Source organism: Scyliorhinus canicula, chromosome 15, assembly GCF_902713615.1.
Source record: "Scyliorhinus canicula chromosome 15, sScyCan1.1, whole genome shotgun sequence".
In the NCBI taxonomy this organism is placed as follows: Eukaryota; Metazoa; Chordata; class Chondrichthyes; order Carcharhiniformes; family Scyliorhinidae; genus Scyliorhinus; species Scyliorhinus canicula.
Window position 1 is genome coordinate 42,530,598 of NC_052160.1, and position 18,293 is coordinate 42,548,890.

The following is an 18,293-nucleotide window of genomic DNA, read 5'->3' on the forward strand; positions in this document are numbered from 1 at the left end:
CCCAACTTATGAAAAACCCAACTATCTCACAAATGAAATCCCCACTATTATCCCATGTGAAACATTGGCTGCCCCGTCCCACGTGAAGCCCTTGTTAAAGCCTCACAAATGAAGCAGAGCAAGTACAAACAAATCTTGATGCTATTAACTAAAGTAACACCATAAGAGTGAAATCTTTTTGTTATGCACGAGTGTTAGTCTTGGTGGTATTAGCGTGGAGCAGGGAAAGCACAGTGACACATGGTATTTGCAATGACTATAATGAATTCAATGAAAATTTATTCAGTCAAAAGATGACACAGTGAGACTTTACTTTATACTGCAAATCAGGCAAAACATTTACATTAATTACACTGTCAGCTTGTATACACAGCTATAAAAAAAAGTTTAGTGAAAAATTTTCACAGTAGTTCCCAGTGTAGTCTGATAGTTCACTTAAAAATGCTGCAGCATAATCTGCCCATACTCATGGTCAAACATAATTCTGTACAAAAACTAATTTATAAACCTTCAATATTACAGAAAACAAAATCTCCGAAGTTGCAGTAGACTCAGCGCAGAATAGCAATGTCCGAGTGAATATTTACAAAGCTTCTAATGTATTTATTACAGGATCTGATCAAATATTCCAGCCACCCCATCTAATCAGTTTCCGCTGTTCGTAAGATGACAGATGATCGGACCTTCTGGTCACTGTCCTTGTCCTTCTCTTTGTCCTTGCTTTTTTTAGATTTTTTCTTTTTATGTTTGTGTTTCTGTGTTTTGTCAAGTTCAGACTCAATGCCCAAATGTTTCTTGTGCTTTTTGTGCTTCTTGTGTTTTTTATGTTTCTTTTTCTCCTTTTTCTTCTTTTTCTTCTTGCTGTCCTGAGTGTCCTCTGAGCTGACACTGCTACTGCGGCTCCGAGGCTGGCTCTCACTTGGGCTGTGGCTCCGACTGCATGTGGGGCGCACACTGTTTTCGATGTGACTTTTCGTGTTGCTGTTTCTGGAGCCCACAGACACTCCCTTGACCTCTCTAGTTTGGTTCATGATCTCTTTTGTCTCCCTTCCCTCCCTCAGTGCATGTGCCTCCTCACTCTCGCTGTCGCTTTCACTGTAGTCAGGTTCGAAGGCAGCCTCGTCAGTTTCTCTGGCCAGATCCAGGGAGTGGCGGGAATGCCGGGCAGAACGGCTGACAGGTCCTGGGGGCTTGTTGCGGCTGTGATCTTTATCACCCCGCCCAAGAGAATGCTCTTGGTCATTCTTTTCAGCTAATGTTTCAGCCCGGTGAGAGACCTTATTCCCACTTACTTGCCTGTCCTTATTACTCTTGACTTCCAATGTGTGTTTCTCCTTTTCTCGGCTGGGAATGGTTGATTTTGATTCTTCAGTGGCACTTCTGGACTCGGACCCACTGCTGTGGTCTGCATGAAGCTTCCGATCTTTCCCAGGACTGTGGTCATTTTTCTTCGACTCCGTATTATGTTTCCTGCTTTCCGTCTGTTGTTCCTTGCTTTTTTGACCGTGTGTCAATTCTTCACACTTACTGGGAGAATCTCGCCTCTTAATATCTCGGTTTCGCTCCTCTCTACGTTTGGATATCGGGATCTGCACATCGACACTTTCCACTTTCCCATCAGCACAAGGAACTGCCTCTTTGTTTGAGGCTGCTCTGCTGCTTGGCTCCAACTTTTCAGCCAGCGGGTCTTTTGAAGTTTGAAGGGGATTTTTACCAATTGTTGACTCAATATCCCACTCTGTAAATGCCGGCTTGTCGGGCAGAACCAGAGCTTTCTTTTTGTCTGCAGTCTCCTTGTCTGACACATGCTCCTTATCTTTGGTCTTCAAACCTTTCTCATTTAGAATTGAACTTTTTGCTGGTGCTTTGGGCTCCTGCTGAGCCTCATCTAGGTTTGGTTCTTTAGCAGTTTTTGGGATTCTCTCCAAAGGACCAGCCTCTTTATCGGTTTGTTTTGGTGGGTTTACAGGTTTCGTGCTGGTGCCTGGTCCTGAGGTGGCAGCTTTCCCAACATTTAATGCAGCAGCTGCTGTCTTTCCATCATCTTCATCTGTCTCATAATCTTCCTTCTCCCACTTGGATCGAGGAACTTGGACAATGACGATTTCATCTTCAGCTGGGGGTCGAGTATCACTGTTGTACTCCTCCATAGTTTTGATCACAGTCTTCTTGGCATCCATTTTCTCTTCTGCTTTCCTAATAGGGCTCCCTCCAGCAGAACTGGTACTGGGAGTGGAAACAAAGAGTACAATTACATCAACTTTAATGTCAGCTCTCCACCCTCCGTTTCAATCACTACAATTCTTAATTATGGTCACATGGAAAAGGCTAACCTAATATGGTTCATCCAGCTATGCATGCATCCAAGCACTAAGCTGAAACAGAATGTGCCAAAAGTACACAACTTGGCCCCACCTAATCCACCTCAACTTCATTAGAATGCACTTCCTTACACAGAGGAAACCACAGTGAATGTCAGTGGGTGATTGCATGCACCCATGATATTTCCCATGTATGATTGGTTCATGATCTGGCTCACTGGGCTAAATCGCTGGCTTTTAAAGCAGGCCAACAGCACGGTTCGATTCCCGTACTAGCCTCCCCGGACAGGCACCGGAATGTGGCGACTAGGGGCTTTTCACAGTAACTTCATTGAAGCCTATTCGTGACAATAAGCGATTTTCATTTCATTTCAAAAGACTAGCAGATCTTGTATGCATGGTGGATTTGAAATAACATTGCAATTTTATACTGTGGAGATGGGCTGATTCTAGCTGAATGGATGTTTTATAGCTGCTGCTAAGAATCAAACAGCAGGAAAATAAATATATGGCCACACACAAACATGTGCTTATAGGGAGAAGACAGTTTCCTCCCTGCTCATACAACTGGATTTAAAATGCCAGTAATGTGCTCAACATCCAGGTTTTTTGTTGGGGGGGGGGGGGGGGGGGTTTGGGGAAGAGGGGACGAGAGAAGCGCGTGTTTAAAAAGACATGAAAATCACTGGAATTTTGTGGCTTTGGCTTCAATTAGGCAATGTCAATCTTGATTGTGGTAACCAATGTATATTACAGGAATACAAACTGCGCACTGTAATACTTAATACTTGAAATACAAGGAACCAGAACCATACTCTGTTTCCCCCCTTTCCCAGAAACCAGGCCAACTAATAATAACTAACCTTGTGTAATCCACAAGGGTTGAACCAGCCATCTCGCCCCCAGTCACTTTCTTCCTCGTCTTTGTTCTCACTTTCTCAGGTTTGGATTTACCACCGTTTACGTCCACCAACTCCGTTGGCTCTTCCAGTGCAGCTGGGGACTCCCCGCTCATGATCTTTTTGCCACTCTCCCTGTTTATTTTGATCTTCCTCACTGGCACATTTGCTGGAGTCGTGTCCTCCTTGTCGGTAGGCAGGTCTGAATGCTTTTCGGTCGATTTCTCAGTGCCAGAGTTGAATTTACCTTTCACTGAAGGTTTTGCTGCCTCTGGAGTCTCTACTTTTGATGATTTAGTTGGAGGAGTTCCAAGTTCTTTCTCAGTGACCTTTTCGTCAGTTTTTCGTTTACGTTTGTCAGATTTTGACTCTGTTTTATTTGACTTTTCCTCTGTTTTGACTGCCTTTTTTGATTTGTCGTCTCTAGTGACAGCTTTTTCATGTTTCTCATGTTTGGTCTCCTCTCTGGGGTAATCCTTTCTTTGCTTTTCCTCTTTTGGAGTCTTAATCTCTTGGTATTCATGGCCCATTTTAAGGTTCACTTTTCTGGGCAGAAAGAACTTCTCACTTTTTGGCAGCAGATGGATTTTTGTCCCCTCTACCATGGGAGAAAATTCCTCCCTTGTTTTCTTTATGCTGGGCTCACTGCGAGGGGATTTATCCCTTTCTCGCTCTATGGGCTTTTCCTGAGGGGCTTTTGCCGTTTTTCCTGAAGATTCCTTCTTTGGTGTGCCACTTTCTGCTTTGCGTTTCTGCTTCTCACCTTTTGCTTTTGACTTTTCCTTTCTGTCCTTGTCAGATGTGGCTTTGTAGGGAACAGAGTCTCCTTCCATGGGCTCATCTCTCACAGGTGTTGCATCGTCTCTGCTGAGGGGCAGAAACAAGGTGGACCCTTTCCCTTCATCACCAGCAGCCTCTCCGGTCTTCTTCCCCTCCCGCAAAGACTCGAGGTTAGTTACCGACTCTGATTCATCTTTTTTCTTTTTCCTGTGTTTTTTATGCTTTGTTCCTTTAGACTCGGGACGAAGACTTGGCACTTCTTTTTCTTTTGACCCTCTCTGTTCTTTTGCAACATGAGTCTCTCTGTAAGAGTATTTTTCTGGATAATTACCAGTGTTAGCCACATTACGACCCCGGGAGGCTTGTTCTGCTGAAAATTCGTCCCGGCGGCCTCGAACATGAGGTGGACTTTCACGCCTGGCACCAGCTGTGCCAAAGCGTTCTGGAGAGAAGTGGTCCTTAGTTGTGGGAGACCGAGGTCTTGGCTGATTACCACTGTTGTAGCCCTTGTAGTATTCGTACCATGCTCTGCATCGTCTTTCCCACTCTCTATACCGCTCCCTCTCAAACGAGTCTCTTGGATCACGAGGTCTATCATAAAGTTCTCTGTAGTCAAACGGAGGTGGTGGATCTCTGTAACGGTCAAAAAACTCACGATCATTTTCACCCTGAGGGGCACTCCGTTTGTAAGGAGAATGGGCTTTGTAATTCGGAGATCGGGAACGGGAGCGATAGCTCCTGTAGGATGGTGACCTGGATCGGGATCTGTGGAACCCACGAGACCTGGATCTGGAACGATAACCTCGACTTTTCCCACTACCTCTTCGATACGAAGGAGACCTTGAATAGGAACGACTTGGGGATCGACTGACTGACCGAGAATAAGATCGTGAAGAATGAGATCTGGACTTGGAATAAGAGTATGAGCTTCCGCTGAACGACGATCCACTATATGAGCGTGACCTAGACCTGAACAGGAAAAGAAAATGTGATTATGTAACAAAGGTTACAGCTCAGATATTGCAAGCAAACAACTGTGTGCAGAAGCTTTCTACTGTTTGCCTGAGAAGGCAGCCCATTTCAATTCAAGTAGAAAACTTCCATTGGCGGATTAGTTTCCCCAATATAGAAGGGATATATGGAATCAAGGAAAAGGTGCAAGATACATTCACTAGAATTCTACTGGATCAGATGATAGTTACGGTGAGAGGTTTTAAAAACTCGGGCAACATCTAACAAAACTGAAAAGGTAATGGGACTAGGCAAAATTAGCAAAAAACTAAACAGGGTGGCCATCAGGGAAGGGGAAAGAGGAGGGGGGCACCAGATAGGCGAGTCTGCCTGGAAGTAGGTTTCTGGGCAGACCCACTCTGCTTTGTCTGCTGCCTCCACATTTCAGCTGTTCCAAAACTAGAAAGTAGCATCAATACAGAACTAACTGATGAACTTTTAAGTCAACATGCATAATGTTGTTTCATTTTAGGGAGGCACAGTGGTGAGTGGTTAGCACTGCTGCCTCTCAGCACTGAGGACCTGGGTCACTGTCTGTATGGAGCTTGCACATTCTCCCCTTTTGTGCGTGGGTCTCATCCCAACAGACCCAAAGATGTGCAGGGTAGGTAGATTGGCCATGCTCAATTGCCCCTTAAATGGAAAAAAAAAGAATTGGATACTTGGGAAAAAAAAATTGTTTAAAGCCTGTTTTTCCAATTTGCATGGTCACTTTTCCTTTATCAAGAATCTATCTACTTCTGCCTTCAAAGACCGTTTCCACTGTCTTTTGACAAAGGGAGTTCCAAAGACAACCCTCAAAATAAATTTATCCTCTGCTCTGTCTTAAATGGCTCTTTATTTTTAAATTGTAACCCCTCGTTCTAGATTCTCCCACGAGAGGAATCATCCTCTCCATATCATCCTTGTTAAGACTCCTCAGGATCTTATGTTCCAATCAAGTCGCCTCTTACTCTAACCTCCAGTGAATACAAGCCCAGCCTGTCCAAACTTTCCTCATAAGACAATCCAGCCATTCCAGGTCTTAGTCTGGTAAATCTTGGCAAAACTATTTCCATTTATACCCTTCCTTAAATACTGTACACAATACTCCAGATGTGGTCTCACTAGTGCCGTGTATAACTGAAGCATAACCTAGTTTCATATTGAATTCCACGCTTAATAAATTATAACATTCCATTAGCTTTCCTAATGCAGAAAAGCCAATGGTCTAGGGGGCAATATACTGGCATTGATAGAAGATTAGTTAGCTAACAGGAAACAGTAGGCATAAATGGACCATTTTCTACTTGACAGGATGGAACTAGTGGTGTGCCACAGGGATCAGTGCTGGTGACTCAACTGTTTACAATTTATATAAATATCTTGGATGAAGGTTTTGAAGGCACAATTACTAAATTTGCTGTGGATATAAAGATAGGTAAGAAAGTAAGAGAAAACAAGGCTACCAGCAGACATAGGTTAATTGACTAGGCTAAGATCTGGAAAATGGGGTACAATGTGGGCAAATGTGAAATTGTCTCTTTTGGCAGGAAGAGTAAAACAAATGATCTAAATGGTGAGAGATTGCAGAGTTTTCCGTTTTGAGAGATCTGGTGTTGTGGAACATGAATTGCTGAAGATGAGTACGCAGGTACAGTAATTAGGAAAGATAATAGAATATTGTTTATTACAAGAGGAATTGAATACAAAAGTAGGGAGGTTTAGAGTTAGAATACATCTGGAGTACTGAGTACAGTATTGTTCACCTTGTTTAAGGAAGATGTAAATGCATTAGAAGCAGTTCAGAGAAATGCTTGGATCCCCAGGGTTTAGAAGAGGGAAAGGGCAGCCGGGGCCCTGGCATAGAGAGGGAGAGATAAACAGAGGAACCCTACTGGGGCTTTAACATGGATTCCTTTGGGCACCCAGAATTTACTTATATTTGTTTTCCTTAAAGTCATAATTTTCACGAGTCAACCACAACATTTTAGTGAGGACTTGTTGAGCATTACACTTGGAATTGCAAATGTCTAATGCATGCAAGCTTTCAAAACTACAGAAAACTAAGCACCGCAGAAGATGTTGCCTGAGGTACCTATCACACGCAATATGTAAAGAAACCAGAGAGAGCATTGATTTCTTTGAGAGATGGAGAGGAGGCTCCTCTCTGAATGTAAAATAAAGGGAACATTAAGAAAGCAAGTGCAGAAACCTTACTCTGTATCATTTAAGGTCAGGTGTGCACCCTGGAGGGGACATTACTGCTTCAAATATTAAATTGGAAATATTCCAGAAATATACAAAAAATATAGCAGATAAGCATAGGATGGTGTTGACTCATGTAAAAAACACCCTCCCAAGCCCAGCTTTACAGGATCAACTAAGTGATGAACACTACCATTACAGGAGATTGCCATTTGATTAGGCCAGCAGAATCGTACACGCAATTGCCAGATCAGACTGTCCCTCCATTTATAGCTGAAATAAATGAGCATCTCAAGTGAGTTTCACTTTTTACTTGGACTAACTATATGCTATCATTAGATTTCACTACAAGCCAATTAAAAAAAAAATTAATTTAGAGTACCCAAATTCATTTATTCCAATTAAGGGACAATTTAGCATGGCCAATCCACCTAGCCTGCACATCTTTTGGTCATGAGGGCGAAACCCACGCAAACACAGGAAGAACGTGTAAACTCCACACGGACCGTGACTCATAGCCGGGATCGAACCTGGGACCTCGGCACCATGAGGCAGCAGTGCTAACCACCGAGCCACTGTGTTGCCCTAAGATTATTTGCATTGTTTTTTTGAATGGAGTCATTTCGAGAACATTCTCACAATGAGAAATTCGTGGAACCAGCTGCAGAAAACCTCTGAGCCCGACGTGATTTGAACACGCAACCTTCTGATGTGGAGTCAGACGCGCCACCGTTGCGCCACAAGCCCAAGTACTACAAGCCAATTTACCTCGAGTAGGAGCGTCTGCGTTCCTTCTGGATTTTTCTATATTCCATTAACTCTTTAGCAAAATCATTGGTGAACTCATCAAGCTTCGACTTTTTCTTCTCCCTAAAATGTTTTTGGTGCCAGAGGATGGGGGAGGACAGAATATGAAAAAGAACAGAACTTAACATTGCAGGGCTTTTAAATATTTATTACAGCAACATATCTATTAATCTTGCAGTGTGCAAGCTTGCTTAAAATGCTAACAATAGCAGTTTTAACTCTCCCACTTTCATACACATGATACACACATAATATATATATATATATATATAGAATTGAATCAGAATACAAGTTGCAAAATATGAAATTAAGTGACAACTCTGCAGCCTGCTCACTTCTGATCAATTTCTTGAAATGGTCCTGTAATATAGCCAAAGTGTGCCGGTCACACAACAATCTGCGCTCATATAAGCAGTGTAGACTCAGTAAAACGTTCAATTTGTGAAGCCACACAAACTGCTTCCCTCTACCTAGAGGGCACCAAATAAATACAGAAAAGAAACTTGCATAAGAGATGTTTATGGTATTTTAAAATGCTGTGGTGTAACAGGATTATGAAATTATTTAAAAAAATCTTGGGCTGCATGATTGCAGTGGTTAGAACTGTTGCCTCAGCGCCAGGGACCTGGGTTCAATTCAGACATTTGGTGATTGTGGAGTTTGCAACGTCTCCTTGTTAGTGCCTGTGTGGATTTCCTCCGGACACCGGATCCGGCTTCCTCCCTCAGTCCAAAAATGTGCAGGTTGACCATGATAAATTGTTCCTTCGTGTTCAAGAATTTGCAGGTTGGGTGGGGTTAAGAGGTAAGGCGGCGGGGGAGGGGGAGGAGTTTACCTAGGTAGGGTGCTCTTCCAGAGGGTCGGTGCAGACTCGATGAGCCAAATGGCCTCTTTCTGCACTTTAGGGATTCTATAACCCTGTTTGTCTCCTCCTTTGCTGACCATTAAGCTACATAATTCACTTCATGGCAGGACAGTCAAGCTGCTGATGGCACTTGAAGCGGCCATTAACACCAGTCCAGGGCTGACCAACAGCAGTTAATAGACAGTTGGCCAATGGTTGATTTTTGCTGGGTTCAGCAGAATTAGTGCCAACCAGAGGGAAAATGAAATCACAGGTGTTAGAGGGTTCAGGCCCACCCTGCTATAAGTCAGGCCACTTGAGCAGGAAGGTAACATGGTCTATGGATAGACTTTTAATTTGATGTCTGGCAGGCCAAAAATAATGGCTGCGTTGCATTAACCTGTTAAGTCACTTGCAGCCTAAGAATGAAATTGTACACAGTAGTAAAATTGTTAAAATTCAGTCCAATACTTCTGCCAATACTAAACAACATTTGATTAAATTTGTGACTCCCAGGGGCACACTGAATGAAATGCTGGTCTTAACAGGCATTTTTGTGTCAACTTTCTTTTGCAATCATGGTGGATACCACTGAAAACGAGATAAGTTGCCCAAACTTTGTCTTGCAGAACAAATTCAAGAATGCCAAATTTCAAACTATAGCAAATTATACTACAGGAGAAAACGTCGTGGATTGGTTGGCAAGATGACTGATCATTTTCTTGATGACACAGCCTCAGCCAATTGGACACTACAGTCTTCCCAAGCTCCAAGAGTGATTTAAAAAAAAAGTTAGCCTGATGCCTCACGGCGCCGAGGTCCCCAAGTTCGATCCCAGCTCTGGGTCACTGTCCACTTGGGTTTCGCCCGCCCAACACAAAATGATGTGCAGGTTAGGTGGATTGGCTACGCTAAATTGTCCCTTAATTGGAAAAAATGAATTGGGTACTCTAAATTTAGACCAAAAATTAGAGCCAATTTTATCTTGAGGCAGCAGTGTTAATCATTGTGCCACCGTGCCACCCCTTTCAATCCAAGAGAATCAGTTGAGTGTGGCTCATTTACATTTGCTAGAAGTCAAATAAAGCCATACACAAGGAGTTATTTATGATTTGCACCTTTTTTGAATTACCTGGGATCTTAGGGAGCCTATAGATCCCTACTTTCTCCATGGCAGCACGTCAGCCAGTCAATCTGCCAACCAAACAGCACACTTTCTCCTGTATTATAAATTGTTTTCATTGTTTGAAATTGTAATTCTTGTGTTTGTCATTCAAGTGCAAGACAAAAAGCTTTGGCAACCTATCTCTCTTTTAAGCAATGTTTAAACTCTGCACTACCAAGTGACAATTTAATTACTGTGGAGTGTCAAGCTCCTGCCGTGCATTGAGGGCCAACAAGATAAACAAGTATATTTTTGTGTGTTTATAGTAGAACTGCACAGAAGCTGTGTACTACAGATATAGGTCATTAGCTACTGAAACAGAACTGGGAAAAGATGTTTCCATCTCTCAGTAACCCTCAGCAGTATTCCTGAAAGCATGAACTGAAGTCCAGTTGCATTTCATGCAGTTATTGCAAAAAAATTATAAATGTCTGTAGATCAGGCGGCATCTGAAAAAAAGAAAATGTGCAATGTTTGGGAAATCATCAGAAAAGTTAGACTGAAGGACTCCACCTGAAACATTAAGCTTCCTTTTTCATGGATGTTGAGTAACCTGCTACATGTGATTTGCATTTACGTTGCAAATAATGCATCTAATGACAGTTCAACTGCAGCCGATTTCCCAAAGGAAAACCCAATTATATACACTGACAACAGAAAATACAAATGCGTTAAAAATAATTTCACCACTCACTCCTCTTTTAGACGTCGCTGCTCCCTGTAGAACTCCTCCCTGGACAGTGGAGGTGTTTGTGTAACTGCTGGTATTACACTAGCAGGAGCTGCTGGGGTGGCAGGAGGTACCCATGGAGCAGAAATTGTGGCTGGAGCTGGAGGGAATCCTGGGGGAGGGATGCTAAATCCTGTGGGTGGGGGTTGGCCAGGAGGAAACTGAGGAGGAAATTGAGGGGGAGGCACTCCTGGAGGAAGAGGAACTGGGTGAGGTGGAGGAGGATACAAGGCCGGGGGGTGCACATACACTGGTGGGGGGTTTGTTGTCTGTGTTCTGCTTCTTGGAACACGCTCACTCTGCTGGTGCCCTCTGTTGGATGGCCTGGGGGGGGGACAGAAAAAAAAAGGTAAGCAGTAGCAGGAGATCATCTGTAAGTACCTGAAGGAGGGTTCATGTTTGCCACGTGGTACCCATTCAGAACTTTTCATTACTGCAGATGCATTGGTAGGTACTCAAACATGGTATTTCAAGATAAATACTTCAGCGTTCGGTGGGAAAGTGGGAAACCAAGAGCAATACCAACTCCCTGAGAACTTGGTGGACAACTCAACTAGAAATTGAATTGGGGCAGCACGGTGGCGCAGTGAGTTAGCCCTGTTGCCTTACAGCGCCGAAGTCCCAGGTTCGATCGTGGCTCTGGGTCACTGTCCGTGTTGAGTTTGCACATTCTCCCCGTGTTTGCGTGGGTTTCACCCCCACAACCCAAAGATGTGCAAGGTAAGTGGATTGAACACGCTAAATTGCCCCTTAATTGGAAATAAAATGAATTGGGTACTCTAAATAAAAAAAAAAACTAGAAATGGAATTGAAAATCATTACACTCCGTTTACGTTGCTCTCTCAAAAACCATAGAAGCATTCAAAATCAGACTCACTACAATCTGTAATGATTGAATTTATACTTAAATAGAATAGAATGAAGATTTATTGAAAAATGCAAAAGATGTACATAAAATAGAACAGTGTAGAAGGAGGCCATTCAGCCCATAGAGTCTGCACCGACCCACTTAAGCCCTCACCCACCCTATCCCACTAACCCCTCCTCCTAACCTTTTTTTTTGGTAACTAAGGGCAATTTACCATGGCCAATCCACCTAACCTGCACATCTTTGGACTGTGGGAGGAAACCGGAGCACCCGGAGGAAACCCACGCAGACACGGGGAGAACGTGCAAACTCCGCACAGAGAGTGACCCAGCAGGGAATCGAACCTGGGACCCTGGCGCTGTGAAGCCACAGTGCTAGCCACTTGTGCTACCGCAGTGCCTCAGACATTAAGAATGTCTGAAAGACAGTGCCATCTGAAATACTAGGATTTCTGTATTTTTAGGAAATAAAATTAGAAATCAATGAAACAAGAACTTTATTTTAGCAATTATGTTGAATGGAATGAGGGAAGGAAAGTATTATCACTTTAGTTTATTTAGAGTTTTTCATTACATTAAAGCATCTCTAGTGTTCCACATGACCTGTGCTACAGCACACAGTCCTGTTGCTGTGAACCACATTAGTTAGAATGTAGCCCAGGCCAACGGAATGAATGCCCTCCTCTTTTTGGCTGCAAAAATTCCCACCCAGGGACTAGTGGCTGCAAGTAGACAATACAGAAATGCTCACAATTCAAAATGTCAAGTACACTCAGAAAAGCCAGTGTTGTCAAATTTGGGTAATTGGAACGGGTGCAATTGTGCTGTAAAATGCTTTTCTGAAGTTGGGACCATTGTTAAGGATGTCTGGGGAAATCACAAAGCTTTATGTTCCACACAACTGAAGTGTGCTCGCTGAGTCAGGGAAAAATATTTCTAATTCAGCATCTAGCCCTAATCCTGGGATTGTTCACTATAAATTTTTTTAAATTCTCAAAAATACAGAGTAGATTTATAGTCACAGGTTCATAAAACTGAAAAATAACCAGAAAGATGCAACTATCGAGTTTGGACAGAGAAACTCAATATGGTTGGTACTTACACTTCCCAGCCAGGTCGGTTTCCTGGTGGTCTTACTCCACTGGTCCTCATTGGCTGACCTAAACAAAGTTAATAGAAATTAGTGCTTTGATTCAGTTTTTAATGACTAAAAATCAATCTGAAAACCATTTCTAAATAACAAACCTGTTGTGGGTATGGATTGCCCATGTGAAGCAGGATGACCAAGAACAGGAACCTGATAACCCTGAAATGGAACCAACTGACAATTAAGTCAATTAAAGTAATGGTACATCACTAACTGGGCAGATTACAAGTTAATTCACATCTTAAACAAAGTGCAAGGCAACAAATTCACGTTCTTCCCACTGAACGGAATTCAAATGGTTTTCTTTGCATTAACTATCAATGAATCATACTTCTTTCCTTTGTAATGCAATCTCAATAGATCAAAAATGTCATCCCATAGGATAATTTCGTACAGGGTGCATCTGAAAAAGCTGACTAAGGAGGTTTATTTCCTTTCCATTTTGGTCCCTCTTTTTCATTCTATTCCTTCCTGGCCTCTTCCATTCCTCCTCCCTATATCTTTGTTTCCCCACACCAAGTCCCAATTGTTGCATGCGATAAGACCAAAGGAACAGAAGTAGGCCATACAGCCCATCAAATTCTGCTCTGCCATTCAATGAGATCGCGACTGATCCAATAAAGTCCTCAACTCCACTTTCCCACTTTATCCATAATGCTGGATTTCCTTATTGATTAAAATCTGTCCACCCTGTCCTTGAACATGCTTAATTACCCAACCTTTACAGTAAAAAATTCTACAGATCCACTACCCTCCGAAGAAATTGCTTCTCCTCTGTCTTAAATAGGTGATCCCTTACTTCAAAATTCTACTGTCTGGCCCCAAACTCTCCCAAGAGGAAACAGCCTCAACATCTATCCTGTCAAGTCCTCGAGCAAGCTATACGTCTCAATAAGGTCACCTCATTCTTCTAAACTCCAATTAGTATTGGCCCAATCTATTCAACCTTACCTCACAAGAAAATCCCTCCATAACCAGGATCAACCTGCTGAATCCTCTCTCATCTGCCTCTAACACCAGTATATTTTTCTTTCGGCAAGGGAAACAAAACTATTCACAATAGTCCAGGTGTGGTCTAGTTTTAGCAGGATGTGCCTATTTTATATTCCATTCCCATTGAAATAAAGGCCAACATTCCATTTGTCTTCCCTATTACCTGCTGAACTTGCATGTTAGCTATTTGTGATTTAAAAAAATTTTTTTTTTTTTTTTTTTTTTTAATAGAGTACCCAATTCATTTTTTCCAATTAAGCAGCAATTTAGTGTGACCAATCCATCTAGCCTGACATCTTTTGGGTTGTTGGGACGAAACCCACGTAAAAAAGGGGAGAATGTACAAACTCCACATAGTGACCCAGAGCCGGGATTGAACCTGGGACCGTGGCACGGTGAGGCAGCAGTGCTACCCACTGCGCTACAGTGCTACCGCCGCTTTTTTGTGATTTATGAATGAGGACCCCCAAATCCCTCTGTGCTGCAGTCTTTCTCCATTTAAATAATACCCAGATCCTTTATTTTTCATAGCGAAGCTCATAATTTCACATTTCCCTACATTATATACAATCTATCAAGATCCCCCCCCCCCCGGTCACCTAACCTGTCTATATCCCTCTATAGACTGTCATTCACCACAACTTGCCGTCTCACCTATTTTTGGGTCATCTGGAAGCTTGGCAATAGCTCATTTACTTCCCTCGTCCAAGCCATTTGTAATGTACATAATTGTGGCCCCAGCAAGGACCGCTGTGCAACTCCACAAGATGCAGATTGCCATCCTGAAAATGCCCCTCTTGGGTTGCATCAGTTAGCCAAGCCTCCATCCATGCTAATATACTACCCCCAACACCAATATTTTATTAAGTAGCCTTCTGTGCAGTATCTTATCAAATGCTTTTTGGAAATCCAAGTATTTTACATTTACTGGTTCCCCCTTCACCTACCTTACTCGTTACCACTTATTAATTGAAATAAATTTGTCAGTAAATTGCTTTTACTCGTAGTCACTGCTTGCCAAATTCAACTCATGAAGCTTGTTGTGTAAAGTTGGGGAATGACTATGCTTTTTAAGAGGTGCATGCAAATTACCCTACATATTTCAATGCATCATGCAGGGCAACCAGGTACAAATGTAAAATATTGACATACCTTCAATGCAGAAGCACTGCTCGTGGACATGGATGGATTGCTAGTGGTTATTCCAGTAGTGGCAGTAACTAGAACCGTTTTGCTGAGTTCACTGAACATGAAATAAGAATAAAACACTTTGCTTTTACATTCAATGATACTTAACTTCAAGACTTATTGCCTATTTATTGATTGTGGGAATGGGTGAACAGGATTCATTTGAATAACTTGTTCTGCCTCTATACCATGTGTTACAGAATACTGATACAGGAGTCTAATTTCTTCAGTTTATTCCCATTGCAGTCTGGCGAAATGTTAACATTGTATCACATTCCCTCTATTTACATCATCAAACAGCAGCACAGAATAAACAGTTTACAATGACAGTGTCTTAAAAGTAAAACTTTACAAATGGAGATAAGATGACAATTAAGAAAGGTGATTAAAAAAGGCATCATAGTGAAACCAGGGAATTACAGACCAGTTAGTCTAATATTTGTTGTTGAGAAATTACTAGACCTACAATTAAGATTAGAGTGACTGAGAACATTTTAATCCGATTAGAGAGCACCAGTGTGGATTTGAAAAGGGCAAATCATGCTTGAATAATCAGATTTAAGTTTGGCATAATGGAGAGGAATGTCTATGGATGATACTTAACTGGACATCCAGAAGGCAACTGATGAAGTCCTTCATAAGAGGCTTTGAGCAAAAGTTAATGCTCATAGAATTGAAGGCAAATTATTGACCTGGTTAGGAAACTGCCTGAGCAGGAGTGTGTGGGCAGGGATAAAACAGGTACTCTCGAGTGGCAGGAAGTGACTCGGTGTCATTCAAGGATCTATTTTGGAACTTCAACTATTCACCGTATTTATTCACAACTTAGACGACGGAACAGAGAACCACATTTCCAAATTTGCCACTGGCACAAAGATAGGCAGCAAGATAGCAGTGTAGATGGAATCGAAATCAATAGATTATGGAAAAAAACATGGCTAATGGATTTCGATGGAGGAAAATGCAAGGTCATGCACAAGCAGAAATTTGGGAAGGTGGAATGGTCTTTGGGATAACAAGAGCTGAAGGTTTGCCATTAATAGGTAGAGGGAAAGAGTTGGGACACACAGCAGTCCCAAGTCAAAATAATAAACTGGGATGTACAATCATGTTTTAAAAAATCTGAGTCACCTATCACTGTCCTGGACATGTTCATGATCTCCCCCAGCACTCCTCCACCCAAATAGATGGTGTCATGAAAATCATTTGAAGACATAAGCAACTGAATAATCAAAGAAAAAAATCTAACCACTGACTTAAAAAAAAAGGATTTCTAAATGTAATGAGCCTGTTATCAGGTTTTTTTGGGAGCAGGGGAAGGAGGAGTTAGCAAGTGTACAAGTAAAATTGGTAAGTTCGGGTTTTGCTGATTTTTAAGAAATTCAATTCAAGTCCTCCACCTAGGTTAATACCTTAAAGAAGTGTTTGAGAATTGTCACATTACCAGCTGGAATTCAATTTAGAGATTTGGAACAGCTACCCAGGATTAAGTTACAGTCTAAAATCAGCGTTGTCGTACAACATTTCAGGTAAGGAGTGATTAATATTTGGATATTGATCTGGTGTTCTGGAGCGAGAAGGGGAAGCAAAGATTTTGGAATTGTTCAAGTGTTAGCTTGGTACTGTTACAGGGGCTTCCACAGAAGAATTGATTTATTATTGTCTGACGGATTTATATGCAACAAACATTCAGGACCTAGATAACATTCAACAACTATAGTTTAAAAGAAAATGGTGAAATATTGCCCATTTCCAACACCCCTCCCCACCCGCGTATTAGTCCATCTGCTGTTGAAACCATCATCCATGCTGACTGAGTAAAGTCTTTGTCAGACATCTTGCACTGAAACATCTTTTCCTCAGTGTGGATGCATCAGTATCAGACAACTTCCTTGAAAAGCCGACAGTAAGATGCAACTGCAGTCCCCAAAAGGTTCCGACAAGAATTAAACTTACAGAATATCCCCTTCTTCGTGCTTTGGAGGTAGCTGATGAACATGAACTGCTGCTGTTGACAGATCTGGAGCATTGTTGGCAGTGGAGGAAGCTCTACTAGTTTTCACAGGAGAAGGAGCACGTACTGGGGCAGAGGCTGCACTTGGAAGGGAAGCTGGGGCAGATGTGTGGCCAGTTGAAATAACAGTGGTGACCGGCACGTCTGGTGGCTTTGAGATGGCAGTTCTGTTTACAGGGAGAACAGGTTGAGGGTTGGGCTGGGTTAACGGCCTCAGAGCAGATTGTTGATTATGCATTTGATGGGATGGAACTTGTCGTTGCTGCTGAGTCTGCTGTTGCTTGCGAGTTCTTTTTGTGTAACCAGTTTCATTTTTGAAGTTGTTCACAGCCTGCAAATGAAAGAATATTATGGCTGAGAATACGTTCGAAATTGCATCCCATTCTCTATTTTTCTTAATTTAAAGTAACCAACCTATTTTTTTTTTCCAATTAAGGGGCAATTTAGCATGGCCAATCCGCCTATCTGCACATCTTTGGGTTGTGGGGGCGAGATCCATGCAGACACGGGGCAAATGTGCAAACTTTATACGGACATGACACAGGATCGAACCCGGGTCCTCAGCGCCGTGACACAGCAGTGCTAACCACTGTGCCAGCATGCCGCCCTCCCATTGTCTTTTCAACAGACATCTCACAATTTATTCTTCCATTTGCACTCAAATTTCTAGAATTTTACTCGAGCAGCAGTTTAAAGATGCAGTTTATACGGATCTGATAGAATTATACACAGATTATACACTGGTAGTAAATTAGATTTAGGATGACAATATAATCACCAGAGAGATCAAGTTCATTTTATTTATATGCTTTTACCAAGGAAGAAGATGCTATCCAGTCCGTGGTAAAAGAGGACACAAGATAGGTTTAAAATTGAAACGGTGGTGGTACTGGATAGGTTATCTGCACAAGCTGATAAGGCACCCGGGCCAGATGACAAGCATCCAAGGGTGCGAAGGGGAGTGAGTGAAAACTGCAGAGGAACTGGCCATAATTTTTCTGTCTTCTTTAGGCTCAGGGATAGTCCCAGAGGACTGGAGCTTTGCAAATGTTGCCCACTTGTCTTTACACCTTTTTAATTTTTTTAAAATATAGAGTACCCAATTAGTTTTTTCCCCCAATTAAGGGGCAATTTAGCATGGCCATTCCACCTAACCTGCATATATAGGTTGTGGGGGTGAAACCCACACAGACACAGGGAGAATGTTCCAACTCCACACTGACAGTGACCCAGGGCCGGAATTCGATCCCGGGTCCTCAGCGCCGCAGTCCCAGTGCTAACCACCACCTCATGCCACCCCCTCTTTACACCTTTTTGCACAAGCCCAGCAACTTTGGTCA

The 18,293-nt window shown here is 42.4% G+C and overlaps 1 protein-coding gene and 1 non-coding gene across 5 annotated transcripts in view; both read right to left on the minus strand.

The window, feature by feature from the left end:
* Positions 1–246: 246 nt before the first annotated feature.
* Positions 247–18,293, minus strand: part of rbbp6 (retinoblastoma binding protein 6) — a 53,906-nt gene continuing 35,859 nt past the window's right edge. For 2 of the 4 annotated variants that reach the window (XM_038820859.1, XM_038820857.1), the window contains 8 exons: positions 16,896–17,284; positions 14,904–14,994; positions 12,857–12,917; positions 12,714–12,771; positions 10,709–11,068; positions 7,967–8,068; positions 3,185–4,969; positions 247–2,226 (listed from right to left, as the gene is read on the minus strand). In XM_038820859.1, coding sequence (XP_038676787.1) covers positions 642–2,226; positions 3,185–4,969; positions 7,967–8,068; positions 10,709–11,068; positions 12,714–12,771; positions 12,857–12,917; positions 14,904–14,994; positions 16,896–17,284 — 4,431 coding nt within the window. In that variant the 3' untranslated portion in view covers positions 247–641. The remainder of the gene's footprint in view (positions 2,227–3,184; positions 4,970–7,966; positions 8,069–10,708; positions 11,069–12,713; positions 12,772–12,856; positions 12,918–14,903; positions 14,995–16,895; positions 17,285–18,293) is intronic. The other 2 variants (XM_038820858.1, XM_038820861.1) reach the window with 2 other exon arrangements.
* trnaw-cca lies at positions 7,874–7,945 on the minus strand. The gene has a single exon. It is a non-coding gene; the product is annotated as a tRNA-Trp (tRNA).